Below are 25,883 nucleotides of genomic sequence, written 5' to 3'. Positions count from 1 at the left end.
CTGTAAAGTCTAAATTGTTTTACTGTTAAAATGCAGAATATGAAGAGCAGTTCTAATGCCTGCAGTTTTTGATGTATTTGTCTCTAGAAAATACAGATCTGGTGTCCCTTCTGTATGCATAAATGTTCGTGTCCATGGACAGACCTGGCTGAAACCTGTGAGCACTGCAATAGCAGTTAAGATGAGTTGCCAAATGGGAGCTGAGCTTTTCATCAGCTCTTGTCACATAAATATATCCTGAATCTTTCGAAGGTGTCATCTGTTGCTAGTAGTTGCTTCCCGTCAGTGTTTGTTCATCTTCTATTCCTTTCACTCAGAGGAGGTGAATTTAGATTGCAGCTGTCTTGATAGTTGGGGGTTTCTTAGTCACTATATGCTCTTTGCTTGTGGGTTCCATCGAGTTACTGTGATCTCAGCCATGTTTTGTACCTTTTTTTGCATTTCATTCTGTACTTGCTGTTGTGAAATATAATACTATGTCATTTCTGTTTAGGTTTATTTTGAAGTGTTTTTAGCATCCTCAGCTGATTGAAACTTCCTTGTGCCCTCAAGGAAAGTGAGGTGATACCTATGGTACAGCAAAGTAGATAAGAGGTTATGCTTCTGTCTTTCTTTTTTTCTCAGGAATCTGCTGTGTAGTTGTAATTCTAATTTCAAATCTTGGTTCATTTGTGAAAAGAAATCTCACTTCTCTGTAGGAAAGAGGGGTAAGCAAAGGCTGATGGCTTGTATCATAGGAGGAATAAGCAGATCTGATACTTCCAGCCTTTTGTAAGAAAAAGATAGTTCTCAGAGTCCTGCTGGAGGTGGTGCATACTGTCCTCTCCTCAAAGTGCACAGGAACTGCTTGTTGATTCTATTGTGTTTTGCAGACCCATGCTCAGGAGTATGGGTACAGTACACTTGGTATTATTTAGAATATTTAGGTTTATAGTCTGGTTAGTATGAGGCTCTATTAAACCACTGCCTGGTTTTCTGCTCAGATATTTAGTTTATTTCCCCATCTGTGTTGAACCTCCATTCCTTTTCTTAGTCTCATCTCTTCTTCCCAGTTCAAATGAATTGCAATTTTGGAGGAAATTAACATTTTCCTTTTCTTTACACTTACATCAGAAATTCAAAGGACAAAATTCACCTTCTTCACTCTCAGGAGTGAAGTGCTATTTTATAGTACCCTCAGATTAAATACTGGGGTTGCTAATCTACTTCTTGCACCACAGTTCTTGTATAGAGGAACAGCTTGTTTGGAACAGTATTTGCAGAATCATTTCAGTACATCTCACTCACTGTTTTTGAGTCAGTACTGCAACCTTATATAAGCCTGTCTCCATCCACTTAACTCCAGGACAAATGTGGTGATTAATATTTATATAAAAGCTTTCATGTTTCCACAGTGAAATCGTCTCACTTTGAAAAGAAAAGGTGTCTTTCTCCCTGTTGACTTGGTGTGAAAAAGCTTGCAAAGGCTTCCAGCAGCACTGCATCTGAGACAGGCATCAGCAGAAGAACTGAGGTCATCTTTAATTTGGTATTTCATTTTGTGAAATTGCCTACTCCAAGAGAAATAAAACATTTACATGTATATTAACCAATGTTTGCCAGCTCTTGGAATAAAGCCAGTTCTCTCAGGGCCAAACAAACGCTCTGAGTGAATGAGTAATAATCTGCAATTGTCACTCCTAATTTATGGATGAGTAGATAGAGAAATGTTTGCCATTTTAAGTTGTCCTATTCGCTTGAAAGACTAGAAATCATGATTAGCTGTTGGCTTGGAGTATCAATAGCATGTCTGTTTATAGCTGATTTACTCGGTATAGCTGTTGCAAAAGTTCAAGACCTCCACATGATAAGAAGTAATTATGAAAGAAGATGAGAACACATGAAGGTTACAGATGCTTTGGGACACTAATTTGGAATCCACAGCCAGAAGATGAAGGATACATGGCATCTCCTCTTTATAAATGATAGCAAGGTCTCCCTGTGCCTTGTTTATTTTCTGAGGAAATCTGTATCGTCATGTTCTTATGTTAAGAGAAAATTTAAAAATCCATGGATTCCCAAGATAATGTCTGCATTGGCTTTTGTTGCTGATAAGTAAGAGGAGGGCATGCTAGTGATTATCTTAAGTGATGTTTCCTGTCTCTGAGCCTTTCCATTTGCTTAATTTTCCAACACATGCAGTTAAAAACAGTTTTGGAAACTTTGTTTTACAGATTCATGAGCAGGCTTTTGTCATGAAGTTAACAGCAATCTTGCCATGATTGGGGTGAATAAAAGCAGCAATCAGACTCTTTTGTTGAGAAAGAGGTGTGTTTTTAATGGCAATACTTAAAATCCTACCTTATAAAGCCCATGTTGTATACTGCAGGGAATCAAATAGCACAGCCCCTCTGGAGTAGAAGTTGGGAATGAGAGTCACTCTTGATATTAAATTATCTGCAGAGTATCCTGTGAAGTCTTCATGAGGTCTCCTGACTGGTTGTGGAGGAGACTGCTCCATCACACCTAAATACCTAGGCAGGAGACTGATGATGAGTATGAACCTCAGCTGTCAGCCTCTTAAAAAAAAAAAAAAAAAAAAGAAAAAAAAAAAAAAAAAAAAAAAAAAAAGCAAAGACAGTGCACAGGTGAGACCCATCACTGATGTCTGTCTTCTCTGATGGATGGACCCTTCCATCCACTTCTTTCAGTCTTTATTTTACTTCCATGCAGCTTTTCTTCTGTTTGCTGGTTTGTCTTTGTTTCAGTTTCTTTTTTCCTGCACAGTAAGGGGTCTCTCCTGCACTTTCGGTCTGGGCTTCATTATCTTGCTCACCTACTTGCACTGCATCATAACTTTTTTCTTCCTTTCCCCCCACTGCATTAAACTTCCTATTTGTCATCTTGTCAAATGAAATAACAGCATGAGTGGTCAGTGTTGCTGTTGTAGGTACCAGGATGTCCATAGCCTAGGGTGCAGCCATTAATATTCGGTCTGTAAGCTGTGGAAGACAGGCTCTGAAGAGGTGCCTAAGGACATGATTCCTCAGCCCCTCTTGAAAGGTCAGATGTAGGACTTAACTTCTCTACTGTGTAGCCTTAGCTGTCATTTGGTGTTTGCAAGCACTTGGATAAGATTAAGAACTAATATATCCCTCCTTTGAGAGAAGGTCAAATAATACGTGCTTCAAAACCTACGTGTACTGGATCATGACAGGAACCTCTAGAACACCCATTCCCTGCACATGCACAGCTTCCCCAAAAAAAATCTACGAGCGCCAGTGCTGACTTGACTTCCCCTGTTTAGGTTCCAGGAGCAGCTTGGTTTGATTGTTGAGTGCCTGCTGTTAGATTGACAAGAGAGATCTACTGAATACTCCACTAATTAAAAGAAAAAAAAAAATATATATATACACCCAAATGTGGCTGGTTTAAACAAGGAAGCAAAATGAGTTGTATTTTTAAGAGCTGGTTAGCAGTATCTTAATAAAAACAGGGGGGTGGGGAGAACTAACTGTATCACAATACAAACAAAAAAAACCAAAAACCCAAACAAAACACTGAAGGAAAAAAAAAAAACCAAACCCCAAACCTAACAAAAAAGCAATACCCCTAAGAGAAAAAACCCACAGCCAATCCACCCAGCATCTTGGAGCAATATTTCTTTAAATTGCTTTAAAATATGAAACTATTAAGATTAATCTGAATCAGTCTATGCAGAGTAAGATAGATAGATACGTGCTTAGATCTCAGCAGCAGCAGGTGCTTGCAGTATTATAAGTAGAAAGCAAAAAATGAGGTGCTTATTAAATTTGCCTTTATGATGCTTTGAAGAATTGCCCTAGAACAGAAAAGAAAAATTACCAGAGGCTCTGGATTAGAAGGATGACTTAAGTAGCTGTGCTGCCAAAGGAAACAGAACATAAACTAGAATAACTGATAGACTTGTTCAGAAAAGGTTATCTAACAGTGATTTGTCTGTAACATGGAGATGTTGGCCAAGTGCTTTGCAGAGATGTGACTGAACACAGGACGGCTTAATTTTTTTCATAAGTTTTAATATGGTATTGAGTTTTAATATATTTTCCAGGAGATTGCCCTGTCTGTAATCCTTTCTAGCACTTATGTTTCTCAGGTTTTTCATTGTTTCCCTCTTCCCCCAGCTGACAAGACCTGATTCTGCAGGAAATGTTTGTGTTTGTGAAGTGGAATAGTTCAGAATTTTTGCGGCCTTTTTGGATAAAGCCATGGTGAGGATCCTGTGAACTTTCTAATGTTCTTTAAACACTGTAGGGCCTCCACAGAGAAGTGGCTGTGCATAGAAGCTAAGGAATTGTCAAGTAAACCAGATCAGAGCAATAGGCTCAACTGGCAGGCTAATAAAAACAGATCAAAATCAGCAATGTTTTTTTTCTTCAACGAGATACTCAAATTGATTTAATTTGGCAGGGAGCATACCAGGAAATCTTAGCATGGGAAGATGAGTGTGTTGGGGAGGAGCAAATCGCTCTGTGTAAGATCTATCCTACTTTATAATAAGAAAGCACAGACATCCTTGGATGGTGGAGAGAAGGTCTTCAGTGGCACAGTGTTGCTCCTGCACCCTTGAGTCACTGTCTTGGAAAATGCCTGGCACAGAAACAGCAAGGGCATCTAGGTTGGAAATGGTGATAATATGTGCATATGCAGAATGAGGCATTATCACTGAGTGAAGGGGGAAAGGGAACAAGTGTAGACAACTGGACTTCTGGCATCCGTAGCCAGATCTCCCTGGCCCTGCACACATGGGCTTACACAAAGGGCTGCTATGCCATACCAACCATTCAATGTATTTTAGCTGTCATTAGGACATCAGTTGCAACCATGTCCTTAGGAGCTGCAGGAAAAGGACAACGCAGGCAGTGCACGAGCATGACTACCCTTAGAAAAATGCAGCAGGGAGTGAAGCTTAGACTTGCACTAAACTTACTGGGGTTAATGCAGTATCCTGTATCACTGGATAATGAGAGACCTGTGAGTGTAACAGATTGCTTTAAAAACAACCTGAGTGGAAAAGGAGGACTAGAAGGAAGACTGTACAGGATTAAATGAGACGGGTGAATGTGACTAGTGTTGCAAAGGGGGAGGTGATATTTCTGTTTTATTAAGTGCTTTAAAAGGAGGTTACTTGTACTGTACTGTGTTGAACTGTGGTACTAATCAATGGATGTTTGCTGAGTGTTGTAGAGGAGCTTCTGAGACATCCTTCTCTGCCTACCTGGGCTTGCTCAGGACTCTGTTAGACACATGGCTCCACAGCATTTGCTTTTGCTTCCAAGTTTTTGAGCTGAGGGAAAGTCTTGGCAGTAGAACTGTAAATAGGAATATATAAATAGGTGGTGCAAGAACCAGTGTTGCAGAGCTGATGAGGCAAAACAGGTTTGTGTTTATAGGGTGGCTTTGCTGAGCAATTCCCTTTAGTTGGACTGTGCAAAACCTTCTTTGTTCTGTTTGTAATTTTATTAAGTCTTAATTAAACTTTCTGCATTTAAATTAGTTTACATTAATGTCACACTGTCTTATTATGTGTATATTGACAGACGCTAACAGGGATTTGATCAGCCTAATCCAGCTGTATGTAATTATGTGCCTTCCCCTTAAATAATTGCAAAGAGTCTATCAATCACGGCAGGAACAGCCAACTGCTTTATTATAATGTGGGATTGTTTAGTGAAATGTAATAAGACTTCAGATTTAAGCCGGGGAGTAAACAGAATGAGATTTTACTGAGGCCAGTAGTAGGAAGAAAAACTTCCCCACCCATCCTGTGTTGCAAGTCTCAGTTCTTATCTTCCCCCACCCCCTTCAAAAAAAGGTGTCCTGATGGCATTGTTTTCACACTGATGTTGAGAACATTACTGTAACTGTAAGGAATTTGGGAAAGGTGTCTATTTCTGGCTGCTGGAGGAAGAGCTCTAGCCTAAACCTGTAGTGCTCTTCCAGTGTAAGGTGGAGGCTTTTATTTCGTTCATTGATAACTTGATTATCCAGATCAAATGAGAGTGTGTAGAATGCAACAGAGGTGGGAATGAAATCTGCCAAATGGAGCACTGCATAAATTCTAAAATAAAGTTTGGAAAGTGAGTAAGTAGGGGAGTAACAGGTACCCACTTCATTGATTGTATTTAGGTCGATTTTTGTGTGATTTAGTTACTCTCTAGTGTCATACAGTCCTTCCCTGGCACATGTAAAAGCAGGGAGAGACAGGCTTGTTGCCAGCAGTCTTTCCTCAGCCTCCTACTGAAAACTATCTGTGCCAAGAAAAGCTTGAAAAACCAGAACTTCAGACAATCCCCAAAGGGGATGAGATTGAGATCTGAACCCCTTATTCAGTATGTTCCGAGATAAAAGCAGGCTTGCTTTAAATCTGTGAATACCTCTAAGATACTGTATAGAATGAGATGGTAAGTGCTGTTAGTGCACTCCTGTCCATTTTCTCCTGTGGGACTCTCGGGGGGGATTTCAGGAGCCCAGGTGCACATTCATCTTGCTTATTCCTGTGTCAGATAGTTCTGTATGTTTGAGCTAGAAGAGTGAGATTTCCCTTTGTGCCTTCTGAAGAAACAGTTTCGCAAATAGTTTTGATCCAGATTGTCTTGTGGTCAGGAAGTACACATTTCGAGATGTTCTAGATTTATGCTATCTTGGACTGTTCTTCCAGCTTTTCTCTCACTCTTCATCCTTTCCCTCTCCAGTGCACACATGGGTGTGTACACACACACCCCTTCCACTGAGGCTCAGCTCTTGCCTCTGTGGTTTGTGTGGTTTTAGATTTAACATTCCATCCTTGCTTGCTCTGGGCAAGGATTTTCTGCCTGCCAGTCTTTAGCCTGCACTGAAAATTCAGTGCCAAAGTTCTAAAGACAGTAGAATTGAAATGAAAAGCAGTGACAGTCCCTCAACTCTTCTGTTTGCCTTACAGAACTGTAACATCAGGTTTCGGTCATGCTGGCATTGTGCCTGGCACATGCCTCAGGGATCTGTCTCAAAGGCGTTTATAGTGACGCTGTCTCACAGAATGACTGTGTTGGGAACAACTTTGTTTGAACAGGGGAAGCAACAACCAGACCTCATGTAGGAAAAGTGTGTTTCCCATCCAGGTCATCATCATGTCAGAAGATGAGTGCTACTACCCTCTGGTGACAGTTCAGCTTAAGGTGTGACTGGTGACACATGAGATCCGGGTGGGCTGACACAGCTGGACTGGAAAACAGAAAGTTTTCACACCAGATTCCTGTTGCTGCCCCTTCTGGCAAATGCCATAGGTTGGTCTGGGAAAACAGAACTTAAATTTTGAGGAGCTCTGACACCAGTGATAGTTTGTTATTTATTTAGTGTAGCTGTTTAGAAACTGACTGAATTTCTGTAAATACACTGGAAAGATAAATATTTTGTATCCAAAGGAGCCTTGTCAGGAACAGCTGAGAAAATTACCCTTTATAAAAACAGCTGAGCAAACACATAATACCAAGTCATATGCTAGATGTTGTGGTTTACTACATTTATGTGCAAGATCATCTGTAGCTGTAGAGATGCAGAATGGCAAGCTCTTCTTTTGCAGCCTCCCCTAGGAATTTAATTCATGCAGTGGTAGAAATTGCATGTTTATTTTTCTTGTGTTTTCAGTAAACATTAGTTGTATTTCTTCACTGGACTGCCTGTTGGAAAAGTTGTCTTGATGTTGGTGGTTCTCTACCAGGAAAAATACAGGTTATTTATCCACCTGTTCATGGAGCAAAGGAGCTTGCCTTTTTATTTATTTTGCTTTAATTGCTTTCTTCTCAGTTTCTTTGCTGCATTCAGGGCAGATAGGATGGCACTGCAGGTCGCCTGGCCTCTGTTTAAATATGTCTCCCCAAATGCAGAGATCCACAGCTCTTTGTTTCTGATGGAGATTGCTTGCTATACCCAAGTCCTTAGAATTGTGAGAATCATATGGAAATAGCTTTCTGCTTTGGTGGCCTTGCTCTCTCTGACTTTCTGGCAGCATTCAGTGATGGCTTTCATTTTCCAAATGCTGTGAGTAGTTTGGAGACTCTCAAAGCTGCATTTACAGTAAATGTGATGTTGCAGTAATGATGGGTCAATTCAGCTTTAGAAAAAAAGCCACCACCTCTCACTAAAAAATGATGTTAAACTGACTTCAAACAGAATCTTAATAGTACCATATTGCTACATGTATAATTAAAAGCTTTCACCCTTGAAAACAGGGTTCTTTTTATTTGCTAATTATAATTCCTTGCTACAGTCAAATAGACTGAGGTAAATTTTTATGATATTAAGAACTGCTGTTATGTGAAAATCCATTTTTCACAGAGCAAAAATTTTTCTCTTAATGCTTTTCTTCATTTTAGCAGACTCTGAAATCATGACAGTGTCACTGAAAGAGAAGATCTCAAATTTAGCATTGCAAGCGTTATCTTCAGGTATGCATGAATTCTGCTGTGCAGCTTCAATTTAAAAGGAATGGGTGACCAGAAGCATTTTGATCATGGAGAAGGAAAGTTATTTTTTTGGCTGTTGTTGCAGTCATTGCTTGTTTTGTTAGGAGATGGCTTGTACAAATTAAAAATCAGCGTTTTTTAAAAGCAATTAATAAGTTCTCCTCTTTAGTGTTTGTACAGAACTCTGTTCCAGTACCATAAGAAACTCTCCTGTAGCTGGAACATTCACCTTATCATGGAGCTGCTTTTGTGTTGCTCAGAGTGGGTTGTCTGGGGAGGTTTGGGAGAGGGATGGAGGATGTGACTAGGATTGAAGTATTTTGCTAATCTTTTGGGCAGGCCTAGTCTTTAGGGTTCAGAACTCATAGTCAAATTGGCAGATCTTTGCCCTGTCACTCACATAAGTGATTACATAGAACCAGTCAAATAATGAAGATTTTTTTAACAATTTTACATTTAGTGGTAAGAATGAGGTGTAATAATTGTGCTTGAATGCGATGGAAATACTGCTGGACATTTACTACTGCAGTTGCCTAAAAACTGTTAGTCAAGCTTTTTTGCCTTTTTTTCTCCCCAAAAGCTTCCTGCAAAGAGCCAGGCTTGCAAGGTGCTGGGTGCCTAATGGGTCTGGCACAAACACAGGGGCAGATTTAGCTTTTGTCTCTGCATGGGAGATGGGTGCAAACTGGTTCAAGTGCTGCTGCAAGTTCTACCTGGGTAATAGCCAGACAAAGTGATGACCATGTTCTCCAGAGAAGATGTAAGGGTTATGTTATTTTTTACGTATCTGCCAGAACTAAAATGTGAGGTAAAACAGAGTTGCACCGGTATTCCTGCTTGTACATATGTTCCAGACTCCCACTGAAATACTTTTCAAAATTCCTGTTTAGCTGCATGTCTAATCTGGCCAAAACACCTTAGAAATTGGTGACCTTGCTGATGCTATTCCTGCAATAGTCAAACCTTAAGAGTTTCAGGAAGGCAAATCCCCCATCCAAAATGTGGTATGTCACCTCAAGGTAAAATCAATTACAAAGTAATGATAAAAAAAATAAATCTGTATTTCATGGAGAAGAAGCCTGGAGAAGAGGAGGCTCAGGGGTGACCTTATCACTCTCTACAATTACCTGAAAAGAGGCTGCAGCCAGGTTGGGGGTTGGTCTCTTCTTCCAACCAGTGACAGGACAAGCGGACACAATGTTAAGCTACACCTGGAGAGGTTCATGCTGGACAGTAGGAAGAATTTCTTCACTGAAAGGGTGATTAGACATTCGAATGGGCTTCCCGGGGAGGTGGAGTCAGTTCCTGGAGTTGTTTAAGATAAGACTGGATGTGGCACTTAGTGCTATGATCTGTTTGACATGGTGATGTCTGGTCACAGGTTGGACTTGATCTCAGACACCTTTTCCAATCCATTTGATTGTGTAATTCTGTGATTCTGTGGGGTAGCCTAAAAGAAGACTTATCCCTTATTAAAATAGTACCCATGGTTTGTGCAAGAGAATTACACGCAGTTCAGTCATTCATTTAAAAACCCCAAAACATTTGCGTGGTTTCGAAGCTAGGAAATAAAGGATCTCTGTTGCTTAGACCCCACTTCTATTAAAGATGGAAATAAGAATGGTATTACTTCAGCTAACTTGTGGGTTCTGGGCTCCATGCTGGCTGGGGCAGCACATCAGGGATCCTTCTGCTCTGTCAGGAGCTGCCATCTCCTTGCAGCAGTCACCACCTTGGCTGCAGGGAGCTGAAGTTCCGTGAGGTAAGGGAGACTAAAGCTTTGTGTGTAGGAGGCCCTACACTGCTGCTCTGGCTGCACACAGCCCCTGTGTCTGTTCTGCTGGGGCTGTGCAAGGAGAGGATGCTCTGCCGTGGCCTGGGCCTTCAGCAGCACTCAAGGAACAATCCTTCCCTGGTGGGAAGGATGGTCTTTGTCACGAGGATGGGGAGTGCTCCTGTTTTAATGACCACACAGCGCTGAGCAGTGGTTCCCTGCTGGCCAAGCTGCTTCTTGCCCTTTGGGTCCCTACTTCCTCCTCCTTCCAGTTATTGGGCCCAATGGTTCTTCCAGCCTCCAATGCAGCAGCTCTGACTGTGTGACCCTGAAGTAATCAGCCCAGCAAGAAAAATAAGTAACAAGCTGGTAAGTTTGTTGGTTTGGGTTCTTCTCAACTCTTATGCTAGTGTGTCTTGGTGATTGGGTACTACTGGTTTGGGGGGATTTTTTAATGCTCAAATAATCTGAAGAGTATTGTCTGCTTAGATGTCTTGTGTACTTTTTTCCAACTGCTGGCAGGCAGTCTGAATAATGTCTGTGTGCATTGTCTGCTGGTTTGTTGTTTATTTTTAATGTCTCAGTAACATACATCCCCCTAAGGGAAAATTTAAATTATAAAAATTAATTCCTGTCAGATTGTTTGAATTTGAAGTTGTTTTGCTGTTCCAGGAATGTTGCAGTGTCAGTAGCAGGATCATGAAGCCAGGTTGAGCCAAATTGGCTTGCATACACTTGTAATTTTAGATTTGGAGAAAAATTAGTCAGTTTAACATGGTTAATACATTCATGCTATAAGGTTGGTGATAATAAGTTCTTCAGACATCAAGGCATGCAGTTATCCTAAGTGAAGATAAACAAAATCTTTTGTGCATGTGTTGCATGTGGAAGGATATGCAAATTTGCAATACTCCATAAGCACTGGTGTAGCCTGAGTCAAGGCTGCTGTTTAACAGTTGCAGGAGTAGTCTTGTGTGGTGTGAGGAGCTTTTGACTGCAGATTACTGAAGGTCATGGTTAATTTTACCAAAAAAAGGAGATAACAGACTGGCATAGATGTGGTTGGAAGACTGTTGGTATATTTTGAAGGATATCAGTCCCTACAGGTTCCACTATAGACCTCTGGTATAAAATTATGCCTGCTTAGCCACAATTGACTTGGTCTAAGATGCTGGCAAATGCTTCAGCATTGGTATGAGTGACTTCAGTGACTCATTCCACCAATTCATGTTTTTAGGTTTTGACGTTAGCTCTGCAGAAACAGCTCAGAGTGACTTAACCCAGAAGATAGAATGAAGAACACTTTTTGTATATAAAAAACAATGCTGATGATGGGCAAGGAGGAATGTGATTGCTCTAGTAGGCAACCCAGAATACTAAATTAGTGAATTTGTATTACATTGAAGAATGATGTCTTTAGATTTCTCTTCAGTAGCCTGATTTTTTTACTGTTTTTTTTTCTCCTGTAAACCTTAGCTCTTCACTATCAAGCTGCTGTAGGCTTTGTGCGATGAGCATTTCAAACAACTTTACCAAGTCAACACTCATTTTCTTGACTTGGCAATCAAAATTCTTTATTTCTAGACAGCAGGTTTCTGCTTTTGGGGGAAACTTTGCTGTAGTGAACTTAAAAATAACCTCATTACCGCATGCATTTTAGATTTCAAGATTGATAAAAGGTGAAGTTACTATGTCTGGCTAGTGCCAGGCTGCTGTCATGTGGACTACAGTACGCCACTTTTGCTAGAGTGTTAATCCCTTCTGTTGGTGTTCTAGTTGTGTCCCAGTTGAGGGAGTTGCTGGTTTTCCAGTTAAGGCAGTAGTTGAACCAGTTTGGTGATAGTTTTCCCCCTAGGCAGATGTTTGGGCCAGTCGAGCAGTTAATACCCGTGGGAAGTAGCCTTAGGAGGATGGGATGTGTGCAGCCTGTGGCAGTGAGTTTCCCCCCCCCCCACCAGGGAAGACTTGCATGGAAAAGAGACTCAGTTTCTGTCTGAGGAGGAAAGGTGAGCTTCCAGTTCTTTTGCAGCTCGTCCAAGGTTTGAGTTAGCACAAGACTGAAGTACCTGTGGGACATCACTTTCTCACTGACCTTTTGATAGTGGCTTGCTCTGAGTTGTTTTAAATGACCAGTGCTAATGAGACTGTTAATTACACCCATCCCAATGCTGTATTACTTCTTTCCTCTCTTCACTGGCATTCAGCCTTCTCAGAGCACAAGCAGGGTGGTTGCTGGCTCAGAGAGGATGTAGCTCAGTAATGTCAGATAATTTGTTCTCATGGACTGTGCATGCCACAAAGAACAAGACCCTAATGTTGTAATCCTGCCCCTGTCACTGCATTGATGTGCTTTATGGATCTGTTTCTTTCTTCCCATAATTTTTAGTAGTCAGTGAAGTCCACGGGGGCTGGTAAGAGGCTTGGCAGTGTAAAGCACTCTGAATGTGCTTGTACAGCATGGGCTGTAGAGTTTCCTCGTATCCATCTGGTTTTTCAGGGCTGTTTCATTCCAGGATGAACATAGCAGAATCTACAACATCCTGGACTTTTCCTGTGGAAAAGTGTTGTTTCTTGCAGCAACTGTCCAATCCTGGCAGTCATGGCTGGGCATCTGGTGGCAGCAGGACCCTGGCAGCCACTTGAAGAGATTCACCACTTCCATTTTATAGTTCAGTTAAGATGAACCCTACAGCTCATTTTTCTGAAAACTCTGGGTCAGTTTCTGTGCTAGTCCATCTCAGCCAGTAGCAAAGCCAAGTAACACAGTCTACTGGAAATGTATTTGCAGATTGAAGCCAGATTCCCAAACTGGAGAGTGTCAGCTTGCAATTCAAGTGGTGCTGACGTTTGCAAGAAGGCTTTCTGTTCTAAGCTGTCAGATGTTAGCCAGTGTATGTAATTAACTTGGTAAAATTCTGCTTCAGAATGAAATATTCATTCAAAAGAAACTTTAAAAAAAACATCCTGATGTTTTTAATGTCTGGATAGTAAGTGATGCTGCACAGAGCAAGGCATACATTTATTGTTAGAGAGATTGGTTTCATGGCAACTCTTCTTTTGTTACTGTGGTACACAGAAAGTCCCAGAGGCTTTTACTGTCCATCACTTCTTGGGTCTTGTGGGTAATCCAGATACAAATCCCATAGACATACATTAACAGTGAAAACAGAAAACAATACCAAAATACAGCTTGAAATGGTCTGGTTGGCTAATTATCCCAAAGGACAAGTGTAAAACTTTATTCTGCATAATAGTTTTTCTAGATTTTGGTAATAAATCTTGCAAGCAGAGCAGGAGAGGGAATGGAAATAGAAGGGGTAAAAAATTTGTTTTGCCTCAGAGAAAATTCAGAAGCAAATTAGAGAAGTGATAAACAGCACCACCAAACCAGAAACCCATGGCTTGCAGGTGGTGTAGTACCAAAAGCTCTGCCCTGAGTCAGGGAGAGTTGAGGATTTGCTGAGAAGAAAGTTATGGAAGTTTAGAAATCACATAGCCCATTTGATTAAAGATGGGGACAGGGTGTTGTACGTAGTTGCTCAGTTGCACCATCCAATTCCTGTTTACCTCCCCATCACAAAGTTCATTGGTTTCTAAATGTTACGTATTTTGATTCTAAAGCTGTACTGTGCAGAAGGAATTGATTCTTTTTAAGACTTGAATTGTATTGTTTCCTCTTTTGAAAAATATCCTAGGCACCAAAATTCCCCTTTTGTACTTTATCAAAACCGAAATGAAGGGTTTGCCTCAGAGTGCAAGCTGAATTTGCTAAGTTTATGATCAAAAAACAACTTCCTGAAAGATCTACAGGCAGGAGATACAGAATTGATGAATCCACCTGAACACTGAGATCCTGTCATGCTTGAGCTTCTTTTTGTTGGGAGTGGAGTTTTTTATTTTTGTTTTGGTTTTGTTTATTTGTTTAGATTACATCCAGGATGGACCATATAAAGCCAGAAGTATTGATTCTTTGCCTTGTTGCTGGTTTTCTGGCTTGCTACGATAGACAGTTAAAGTTTAGCAGAGTTATTTCACATTGTACCTTAAATGATGCAAAGTAATTGCCTAGATGAGATTCACAGCAGGCAGGTTGTTACTGTGAGAAAGGATGAAAAGTCCTTTGTAACTGCACATAACCTCTAAGTGAAGACTCTTGTTTTGTCTGTGAGTGTTTTTTAGTTCCGTTTTGCTTTTGTGATCAGGTTGATGAATGAGATTGTGCAGTAACACCAAAAGAAAGCATCTCACTCTCAGTGAAACCTCTTCTTTTCGAAAAAAAGTAGTCATAAGACAACTTGTAGCATCAACCAGAGATGACACATCAAGAGGAAATTTTGTCTGAGGTGAACTGAGCTTTGCACCTTTGCTTGTTGCCATATGGTCCTCACCTACAGCAGCACATTAAAATTATCTTCACATTTTGATATAAAGAAGAGAGAAAGAAAAGAGGAAGTTGCAGTAACCCACTTATGTCTTCATACATTTTATTCTGAGTATATTAGAGTGATGTAAGAACCTGAGTTCATAATTTACTTCAATTCAACTTAGTATTTGACACCAGTAATTATTACCCTTCCAGTCTTTGTTTATTTACATGTGACCTGTGTCCAGCTGTTGTGCCATGGCAGAACTGCTGGGGGATGTGGTGGAGAAGAATATAACCAATGGCTGGCATCGACCCTCACTGTGCAGTCAGGGAATTGCACAGCCCCAGGCAGTTCAGGGGCAAAAAACTTTGGGTATAGAAATACTAAGCGCCTACTAACTCTCATTTCAAAGAGGCTTTGGTACTGTGCTGTGTTTTTGTTAATCTCACTTTGTAGATATTTCTGTATTTAATAATTGTCTAGGAGGTGCTTTAGAACAACTACGTTCTACTTTATTGATGACTGCTTGTCTTCAGCAGTGGTTTGTTAGCAGACTTGTTACCGCTTGGGCTTCTTTTCTATGGTCAATGACAGCTGCAGTAACAGTAACAGCACTGAGTCATGTTCTGATTTAGACTTAGTTGTGTGGCAGCAGAACCAGAGGTATTAAATTAAGCAGCTCTTTCTCCCCATTTCTTCCTGCTGGAGTACCCTTTATGCCAATAAATACCTGTTGTTGATGATAAATGCTTGTGGCAGGGTGTATGCTTGCCCCTCCCTGTTCTGCAGGTTTGTTGGAGCCACAGCCCCTGAGCAATGAGCCTCCTGCTGTTTCAAGAAGGGGCAGCTGGAACCCTGTTGATGGAAGAATAACTCGGATTATTTTCATTAAGTCTTTAGCTGTGCTACCGTGTTTGCCTTGGAGGATAAAATGTATGGTGCTGGGCTTTGTTTCTGGCTTAACAGAGAACAGGTTCAGGGTTCTTGGATGGATGCACACCATGATGGGCTGCTTTGTTTTTTATGGGCAAAGTGTTATGTGGATGAGCTGAATTCCATGATTGTTTCCTTGAAAGAGACTGCATTGGTGTCCATTGGATGAGAGATTTACCAAGTAGAGCTGCAGATGTTTTTAATTACTGGAATATGCATAGATCTTGCTCAAAAGAATTGTCTTCTTTCTTTTGCAGTTTCTTGCGCAGCCAACCACTCGACAGAATTCTTCAGCCTCTTGTTTCAAAAGACCTTGAACAATTTTCTGCTGTTCCACACTCTTTGGTGCCACATTTCAGCAAAAAAAAAGATCCAAAGAGGAGGATGAGGCAGCTGAGAGGAAAACCCAAAAAAGAGACCTCCAAAGATAAAAAGGAGAGAAAACAGGCAATGCAAGAGGCACGGCAACAGATCACCACCGTGGTGCTCCCCACACTGGCTGTCGTAGTGCTGCTGATTGTCGTGTTTGTTTATGTAGCGACTCGTCCAAATACAACTGAATGATGCAGCTTTTCAGACTCTCTAGCTTTGGGATATTAATTTTACCAAGAGCCAAAAGGAACTCTGCTACTCTTTTAGTACTTTGCAAAGGATCTTGCTGGTATTTTCAGTCTTTCTCTTGGCTAGAGTCCCATGGATTCTCTTTAGGAATGTAACATAAAACGTATTAGTGAATGTGCCAGTACGTTTTATGGCCCAGTTATGTGCCTTTCAGACTTTTAAAAATGGTGTTTTTCTTAAAGCTGTTTGAAGCTCTATATTGTAAAATGAAATCGTGTTCTGCTATAAATTTGTAAAAAATCAGCTTTCAGCTTTTATCACTGTTACGGATAATGTTGCTCCCATGAGCTCTTGTATGTCTATTTCAGAACTTCCAAAGAAGTACATTTCTTCTTTGTACTTAATGTCATATGAAGTGCTTTGATTCAGAAAGGATATATTTATTTTTTGAATAAAAGAAGTCTTACTTGGAATCTTCAAATTATTTTGAACAAAAATGTGACATTGTGAAAGCCTATATTGTGTAATAATTTTTTCATCAACTACTATATAGTTCACTCAAAAAGGATTTCTTTTTGGTGCAAGATATCAACATGCACAGTGAGTACTTCAGGATCTGTTGGATGGAATCTTACAGAACTTGGCCAGGGAGATTCTGCCAGGTTACGGTGAAGTAACTAATAAACTACATAAACACAGATGGTTGCTTATCTGAATGTTCAGTATTTGAAACTGTGTAAGTGGCAATAAAAAGGTGGTTTTGCATATAGCTCTTGATTATTTCTTCTATTAAAAATGGAAAACTAATAGCATAACTTTGGTCTCTGATCTGTTTGCTGAAGTGAGCTACTGTCCTGTGGCATGCCCCCCATCTTCTCATTGGAATGAAGCTGTGACCACAGCTTGGGCAGTTTAATTCTAGGAAATTAAGCTACTTCTCATCAAAATATGTCAATGACGCTCTATTCTACTACAACCCTTTCTCATCCAAGTATTTTAAGGCACTCAATAGTCATTAACCTTCAGAAGATTTTGGGGAAGGAGATTGAAAACTGCTGCTTAAATGCAGGCCAAGCAAGGAAGAATGTGATGCTATGGTGCACTGGTGCATGGCAAGAAATATTTCTGTAGTGAAAGTTAAAGACCCCTTGAGTCTTTCCCTCATGTGTAGTCTTTTGGCTTGGAGATAGTGCCAGTGAAGTCAGTAGGACTCTTCACTGAGGTGCCAGTGAAAGGGTGTTGTGTTTCTTGCATCACCCCCATGTACTGCTCCTGTGCAGAATGCTGCTGCCAGCCAAAGCTGCTTTACAAAAAGAAAAGCTCACTCAGGTGGACAAATGCAGATCCTTGCAATATACTTTGCCCTAAGGCCCATGTTCCCAGAGCAGGGTGAGCCCATGGCTGGCTATTAACCAGCTCCACTGGGAATGATGCAGTACCTGATTGTGCGAGGGTGGCCATGGCTCCTGATGTTGTGCTAGTGCTGTCAGGAGTGTCTAGAATAAAAGTGGCCCTGAAGACCAAGATGTTTTTGAAATACAAAGTTTACTAAAACATAAAGAAAAGAGTTTGGATGAACTGTGAGGTTGTTCCCCCCTGCAGCGTGCATCATAGTTGGGATATCTGCACAACGAACTGCACAGACAGCATGGCCAGCGTGGTCTGACTGCAAGAGCATTTTATGCACTGAGTGACCAGCAGGGAGTCTGCTGGCAAACCCCTGTGCTCAGCGAGCTGTGTGCTGACACTGGAATTATCTGTGCTTTGCACTGACAACCGCTTCCTTCAGCTGGGGAGCTCTGAAATGATCAATCTGTAAAGGTAATTGCTTAGTCTGTCATCTCCCAGCTGTTTCTGTTCTTCCCGGCACCAAATCCATGTCCTATTTTGATTGTATCCTCAGTCAGGGATGGCTGCAATGGAGCTCTAGTAGTTTGCACCTTTTTCAACTGAGCTGTTCAGCTTGAATAAAATTTGTGTCTGAGCAAGTGACCAAAAGTGTATGCAATTTAAATATACGTGTCCTGCAGGGTACTTGGTGTCTTTGGTGTCTGGAATAGAAGTGCAGTTTCTGATAACCTCTTGCATAGATTCCTCATCATCCTCTTCCATGGATTCTCAACCAGGGTTTTTCTGATTCTTCTTACTCTGTAATACTTTATGATGGCTCTAATGAAGTGCCTATGACTTTTCCATCTCTGAGTAGCAGCTTATTTCAGTCCTTTCTTCCTGCAGGGCTTTTTTATGAGCCCAGGTAATGATTTTATAATTCAGAGAGCCTTCCCTGAAATTTTTCAGAGTCCTTAGGTAGTTTTGCCCCACCTTCCTTTTCTGCAAGACTTCAGTCTGTGACATAAAAGCGATGAACTGATGTACTGGATTGATAACAACTAAATAGGTAGAAGGTCAGTTGGGTTAGATAACATTTATGATTACTCCTCTAATGAGATGTTAATGTTTCTGCTGCTTTTTCTTATGCCCTTCCTTTATCTCTTGTCATCTGTAAATTCTTTGGGTCATAGTAATAATTTTTCAGAGACAAATGTCTATTAATATGAACCTATAGCTAATTTGTGTATTTCAGTTCTCTGGAATGTGCAGTTTTACTGAGTGCTAATTCAGAGGAAAATAATGTTACACTTTCCAAATGGCTCCTTATGTAGAAGCTGGAATTGATTTCACAGTTCAACTTAAAAAAACTTCTCTCTAGTAAACAATGAAGTTGGATTCTGACATTTTCTACCAAATTCCCTTTTACTAGTATTGAATATGAGAATGGGGATTTGGAAAAAAGGTATGAAGCCTCTGCAGACAGAAACTGTCAAAAATCACTGAGTAATAATGGGGAAGTAAATGAATGGTGGTTGCCCAAATGTCAAGTTGTATGAGCTTCTCAGCCGAAGGTGTAACTGTGCCTCTGTTTTTTTAACTGTATATATTACTCCAACTGTCAGTTGCCTTCAAAAATATTTTAGAAATAGGGTTTCAAACCTTTTCCCAGCATACAGTAGCTTGTGGGCAAAATTGAATGATTTATTACAAGCATTTTCCAGAAAACTCATGCTGAGACACTTCTTCTGCAGTGTCTTACGGTTTCCAAGAGTGCTCATTATCAGGTGAAGTCATTAAAAACCTGCCATTACCTTCTGATAAATTAAGTTATAGAAGCAGTTTTTTAAACTCGGTTTTTCAAAGCATAAATCAAATCGGAGTCAAATACTTAAACATCAAGGTTTGAAGGGAGTTTTATAAATGTCTGCGAAGTGCTAAGAAAACAAAAGCGATCGTGTCAAGTATTCTTGCAGTGGGGTAAATGCCCAGCTGTGTTACACATGGCCCCAGCTCCCCAAAGCCAAGTGAGAAAAGCCAGTGGCATTGCCTGTGGTCTGAAGGAAGAACTACATGTCTTTTAAGAGTTCAGAGATTGGCTTCTGGTCTCATATTTCAATCCATCCATAAGAAAATATTTACTTATTTGCTGATGTTCAGTTCAAATGCACACAATAGAAAAGACGCACTGTTCCGTTTTCAGACTGTTTATGTTCAGTGCCCAGATGGTTCATGTACAACTTTGAACACTCCTGTAGCTGTGGAAGAGGTGAAAGAAACAGATAATTCTGTTGGTTTAGGAAGGGACACAGGAATGCAGCATTATCACAGTCTAGGGGCATTGCTCAATCCACTAGCAGAAACTTAGATGCAGTACATTATATTAAAGCCTATTTATGGATTTGAGGGTGTCCCTGTGATTAAACAGTAACTCCAACACAGTGAACTTTGAAATCTAATCCCCACAGTGAGGGAAAAACAACACACAGTTCCCACACTGGTTAGCCCTAGCATTTTCTCAGCAGAAGCTGTGTGTGAGAAGAAAAAAAACCAAACTTCCCTAGCAGAAGGCAGTTGGTGTGTAAAATCTAGTGGATAGCTATTTTGAATGGAATTAAATGGGAGAGAAAAAGGACTGTGAATTACATAATTGGCTGTTGTAGGTTGTAAAGCCAGAGGGGAATGATACAAGCTACAGACCTTCTCCCCAGTGCACTGTCCCAGCTGTTGAGTCTGTGGGAGACGCAGGAGCAGAGAGCAGCAGGAGTGAGTGGAGTTCAGCACGTACCTGAGCTGGCTGTGTAATCCAGGCTTTGATGACTGGCATGACAGCCCGTAGATGTGAAGTCACCTGGGGCTCATGCATTCACCATTCTCTGTTGACAGCTTCCTTCTCATTCCCACCACTGGTGTTTACTCGAGCTTTGAATTAAGTGCTGGTGGGCTTGATTCTGTGTGCTGTTGCACTGCTGTTAGACCAGGAATTAGAACCAGTTACAGGACAATAAAGCCAGTGACAGTGACACTGGGGGTTAGGCACTTCCTCTACTATCTCTGTTCACAGCAGAGATTTATTGGCCGTTGTTTAAGTCTACCCATCGTAAAAGCAAGAGAGCCATGCCTGTAATTGTTCATTTTTGTGTTCATCTGGCACTGTGTTTTGCTGCTAGTTTGCATTCCTCTCTACATTGGCTCAGAGTACCCACTGTCGCACACTCTTCCATTCTTATACTCCTATATTTCCTTTACAAAAAAGGAGAGAGTATGAAATGGAAGAAAATGTGCTAAATATCCAACTTTCATGTGAGCCACTTTTAAATGGCTATTTAGTATTCAGTAACTGCTGTTTCAACTCCCTCAGAGTAAGTTTGGGGAGTGAATTGGACAACAATACTCTGGCAGCTCTTATTCCACCAACTATTTCAAAATTACATCTCGATGAAACATGTTGGCAACTGCGTGCATTTGACCTCTGTTTTTCCTTCAGCCAAAAAAAAAAAAAGCTGGTGGCAGCCTGAACCACTGTTCTTTGTATTTAAAACAAGTCTTTCAATTGGGAGCCAAAAAATTGCTTTTCAGTACAGCTTTGAAAAATCATCAAAGTTCAACAGCTTAAAAAATTTTTCCATTGCTTCACTCTTCACAAAGTCGAATATAAATTTTCTGTATTTTTCTGGCAATTTGTAGCTCCCGAAGATTGTACCTTGTCCTGTCAAATGAGCCCAATGATTAATACTTCTCTTTTTTTCATTTTTATTGGTGTTTTCAGGAATTTATAGCCTTGGACCCTTCTGATTATTCCTTTTCTAACAGTATACACCCATGTCCAACCCCTGTTCATAAATGAATAATTCTCAGACTTTATTATTTCTGCTGTCCATCATTCTTTAAAGTTTTTGTGGCATGATAACATCAGGAACATGCATCTTCCTTCAGAAACCTCTCACCAGTTCAGTTGAGCTTCTGCTTTTTAATGCAACTAAAGTATTCAAACCAGTGGCTGTGGCTCCAGCTATACTGTGGTAGCAATGGGCTTATTTAAATTGGGGATTGTCACATGAGCAACTTTTGCTGTTTGGTTGAGAAAGGGAAGGACAACCTTTCTGGTAAGTAGGTGTTAAAAAAATGGCACCTTGATCCATTGTGTCTCAGCACATTTGTGACACAATGCTCTCTGAGCGGGCAACAACAGCAGCAAGCAGGCTGCTCAGATACAGGTACTTCCCAGTTTTCAGTGCTTCTCACAGGCAGTTGTTTATATGGCACTTCACAAAAGTCAAGCTGAAACCTAAAATTTTATCAGCCAAAATCAGTAGCTTGCCCAGATCTTTAAAAGCTTTAGGAAAAAAACCCATTGTACCCATTTTTTGACAATTTCATTCACTCATTCTGCATCATTGCACAGACCTATACCTTGAGAGATTTTCTCAGACCTGAAGTGGAGGCAGACACATACACTTCTTTGAAGATCTGGAGCAGACTGTCATCTTGTATGTTTGAATCTGAGAGTGGCAAAAGACTCTGGCTAACTGGCTATTTATTTTGCTCTTCTGAAAGACAGTATTTTGCTGTCTTTTTGCTTCTACAGATCTTAAAATTTAGCTTTATTTTCAGAGGTTTCTGAATTTCTTTATTAATTATTTTAAACTTCATCTCCCCCTAAGCCAAGGATATGTATATATTTAGTTTGTTCAGATGTCCTTCCGTCATCTTTTTATTCAGTCCTTGTTCCTCCAGCTGAGTCTAGTAATTTTCCTGAATTTTCCTGTAAAAGGTTCTCTGATGTCCTCATCTTCACTGCTCATTTTATTGCAAGCTGAGCCAAACTGGTATTTAAAATCTTGGTATTTTGTGTAAGTATGATGTAGAGTATTTTGCCTTAGTGGAAATATAGCATCAAAAAACAATTTACATTTTAGCCATGGTCCTGAATATTAATGAGACTTCTTTTACTCATAAACTGGAGCAGTTTGACAGCCTGGTATTATTTTTATCCAGATTTTCCCAGGAAGTTGGCAACAGTATGTGGTGGAAAGTAGTTCTTCAATATCTCATTCACTGAAATTGGTGGTTCATCAACAGTGTCTGTAATTTCTGTTTCGCTTGCACAGCAATAGAATTCAGTATGAATTGCAAATAAAAAGAATCTCAATATTATGCAGATTTTTGGCACATGGAGTTGAATTAACTCTGCGCAGTTATATAATGTTTTCCCATGATGTAGGAAAATGTAAAGAATTTAGGCCCTTACCTAAGTTTGATCACATGTCTGAAGTTAAAGTTTTTCTTCAATGTTCCAATATAGTTAAACAATGAACCAACATGGTAAAAAAACTTCAATCCAAAATAGGTGCTTTTGAATACAGGTTTTAAAAATTTCAAAATCTCAATGTGAAGTGCCTGAGATCAGGTTCTGCCCCTGCTGAAGTCTACAGGTCTGGTAAAAGGGGCAATATGGGTGGCTTTAAAACATGCGCTTGGCCTTTTAATGTTCTTCTTACAGAGCAGCATTTCCAGAGGCCCAGGGGCTATTTCCACAGCCAAGAATCACCAGAGCGTAGATAAGCTTTTCATGCCAGGAGCTGAGACATGGTTAAAGGCTGTATTATATTTCTGTACAATCTAGAGAATTTCTCTTGGTTGATTCTAATTTCAGTGGAATAATTCCACTTATTAGCCCTCTGTACATTACAGAATTGTAAGTATGTTAGTGCCGCAACAGGGTCTCTTCTGCACACAATTTAACTGTGCAAAACCCACCTATACATTTTAGAATATGTTTTGAGTTTATTTTGTAATATAGTCAAGTTACAATATACTTAAATCTGTAGGGTAATGATAATTTTCTTGAAAACTTGGTGTTACAAATACATACTATTGGCAATGTGCCTAAATACATTAAGCAGCTAGTTGCAGATTTTAGTTCTGAGAAACTCATGGGTGATTACTTGGTTTGCTTTTCTTAATTGTGTGACTGGCTTAAGTATGCCTGCTTTGCTGCATCCTGGCATATTTTTTTAGAGTATTTTCAAAATATCTTTGCAGCTCTTCAAGGTGTAAATTTAAACGTTCTTCAAATTCTCTTGCATGTTTCTCTTCCTCTTGAAGGAACTTTTCTTTTGTTGCAAGGAAGGACATCTCAGGGGGAGACTGAGCAATGAATATAAAATCATGGTTAGGAAAAACCAACAAGTGCTACAATGTGTTTGCATTATCAAATTCTAGATGTGAAAAACATCTTGACCTATAGTAGCTAATAATACTATAATGCTTTACACCTCCTCAAGAAAGCACCTTTTTAAAAGCAATATATTTTAAAAGGCATCCATGTGCCTAAATGACATGAACTGAACGTTGTATTTGATTACCTCTCATATTCATAGCATTAGGATGTAGCTTGGCCATTAAAAATTTAAATATTCCAACTAGACAGAATTATTTGTATAATCTAGACTAGGGCAGAGGACAATAATATTTTTTGGAATTAGGGAGTATAATTAGTATTGGATACTGCTGATGTTCTCCTGGAATTTTAGCTCTTTGCTTCTGTGATATGATGCTTTCTAAAGAAAGGAAGAAAACCTGTGCTCATTTCAGTACTATTAAGTCCAAGTCCTGACATTCTGAAGAATGTACTAAATTTTTGTTCGCTGTAAGTAATTAACTTAATTACTTAAGAAAAGAAAAATCTTCTTTCCATTTAATGAGCATTTAGTAGACTCAGACACAAACCTTACCAATAATCAGCCTTTAGATGGTTGTCATGGGATGCAGAGTTGTATAAAGCGAAGGACGTGTGAATCTTTGCTGGAACAAGTTCTAAATTTTTAAGCACCAATTTTTGTTAATTTTCTTGCTAATACATAAGATGCATTCATTGGAATATCTTTATCAAAAGAAATATGAAATATATTTTTTTTTTCCTGAAGATACTATGCCTGTTTACATACATTCAATGCTTTTTTGTAGAGATAAATGTAATCTGATGACATGAATTTTTAAGATATGGCTGAGGAAATAAACTTATTATAGGAGCTTTAATATGAAAAGAAAGGTAACTATCTTTATATTGTCATATAGTGGGAAAAATGATTGACATGTTTAATCTTAAAGACAACATTAAATAGTTTTAGTTACTAATTAAAGTATTAGTCTAGAATTTCAGGGGTCTTTTCTAGAATTCAAAAATGTTTGAAGTTTATATGTCATCACATCAAATAGGAATTCAAATGTTCAGATGGTCTGTGGTAAAGGCCAATTGTGTTATATCCATAAATTTTTACTCCAGGCTCCACTGTATCAGAATGGGGTATTCCCTATTTCCACAGCAACTAGAGACAGATTTGGACTTTGTTTTCAACTTCACTGAAAACTGCTATTTAGCAGCTTTTAAGGCTAAAATATACTAATTAGAAAAATGCTCTAAAGCACCAATCCATCCAAACTCTTTGCAGCAGACTCTGAGATGAAATTCAGAGATTTCCTATAGGAAACCCCTTTCCTTTTCAAAGTACAGAAGTGATAGTTGGAAATAAATTCTGAGTTTAATACCATCCTTCTTGAGTGAGAGAGGCTTCCTAATGTACACGGCTTCTAAAATGAAATTCACAGAAAAAGCAGAATCTTCCTTTTCTCAATCTCTCCAAATTAATGTTTTAAAATGATGGGCAAGAAAAAGTGATTTAATTTGACATGTATGAATAAGAAACCTAAAGGTATTGGAACACTTTGTACCATAACACCCCTCTCTCAATCCTTGTACTAGCAAGAATAAGAAAGAATGTACTTCCTCTAAAGTTTAGAAAATGGAGGGACATCCCCTGCCTTTAATTTTCTTCATAAACACGTGCATGATTTCCCATTCACAAATTATCACTGTTCCCATATGAAGAGTTTTTCCTGACATTCTGAATGCCATGGCTACATGCCATTTATTCCTTCATGGGCTAGATCACAAATACATCTTGTGATGTCAAGATTCAACGACAGAATTGTTAGTACTATTTTAAATTATTTGAAGAAGGCTTTTGTATTATGAAGAATACAGTGGATTTGGAGGCTTCACTTAAGGAATCATCGTGTGTTTCCCTTACTGAATACCAGCTATGAAATCTCTGATTCAATGCTGAGCAAATAAAATACTTGCATTGAGAAGCATGAGAAACTAGGAAAATCTGAATCTGAATTACAAATTTAATAGGAGTCATCACCTAGAGAAAAATGTCATGTCAGACTTTTCCTCATGGACTGCAGATTTACACAGATGTCAGTCTCAGAAACTTCACAACAAGTTATAAAAGATTCTTAGAGATTCAGGACAACAAGTGCTTATAGTTACTGACTTGTCACTGGAAAAAGACTGGCCTCACAATCAAGCTGTCTTCCCAAACTGTTTAATGTCCTTTGCTTCAACTAGTACTTTGATGTGTTCCTTCTTGGAATGCACTGTAAACTCCA

General features: G+C 39.6%; 2 protein-coding genes across 5 annotated transcripts in view; one reads left to right on the top strand and one right to left on the bottom strand.

The window, feature by feature from the left end:
* Window positions 1–16,906, top strand: part of SMCO4 (single-pass membrane protein with coiled-coil domains 4) — a 28,696-nt gene extending 11,790 nt beyond the window's left edge. For 2 of the 4 annotated variants that reach the window (XM_062487546.1, XM_062487543.1), the window contains exon 2: window positions 15,794–16,906. In XM_062487546.1, coding sequence (XP_062343530.1) covers window positions 15,921–16,100 — 180 coding nt within the window. In that variant the 5' untranslated portion in view covers window positions 15,794–15,920 and the 3' untranslated portion in view covers window positions 16,101–16,906. Of the gene's footprint in view, window positions 1–7,266; window positions 7,284–8,372; window positions 8,445–10,533; window positions 10,606–15,793 lie in introns of those variants that run through there. The other 2 variants (XM_062487544.1, XM_062487545.1) reach the window with 2 other exon arrangements.
* A 6,499-nt stretch (window positions 16,907–23,405) lies between these two features.
* DEUP1 (deuterosome assembly protein 1) overlaps window positions 23,406–25,883 on the bottom strand; it is a 40,171-nt gene continuing 37,693 nt past the window's right edge. The window contains exons 13-14 of the mRNA XM_062487542.1: window positions 24,978–25,019; window positions 23,406–23,576 (exon numbers count right to left, since the gene is read on the bottom strand). Of these exons, the coding sequence (XP_062343526.1) occupies window positions 23,406–23,576; window positions 24,978–25,019 (213 nt within the window). The remainder of the gene's footprint in view (window positions 23,577–24,977; window positions 25,020–25,883) is intronic.

Source organism: Cinclus cinclus, chromosome 2 (genome assembly GCF_963662255.1).
Source record: "Cinclus cinclus chromosome 2, bCinCin1.1, whole genome shotgun sequence".
In the NCBI taxonomy this organism is placed as follows: domain Eukaryota; kingdom Metazoa; phylum Chordata; class Aves; order Passeriformes; family Cinclidae; genus Cinclus; species Cinclus cinclus.
Note: the sequence above shows the minus strand (reverse complement) of the source record. Positions and strands in the feature narration are given on the sequence as shown.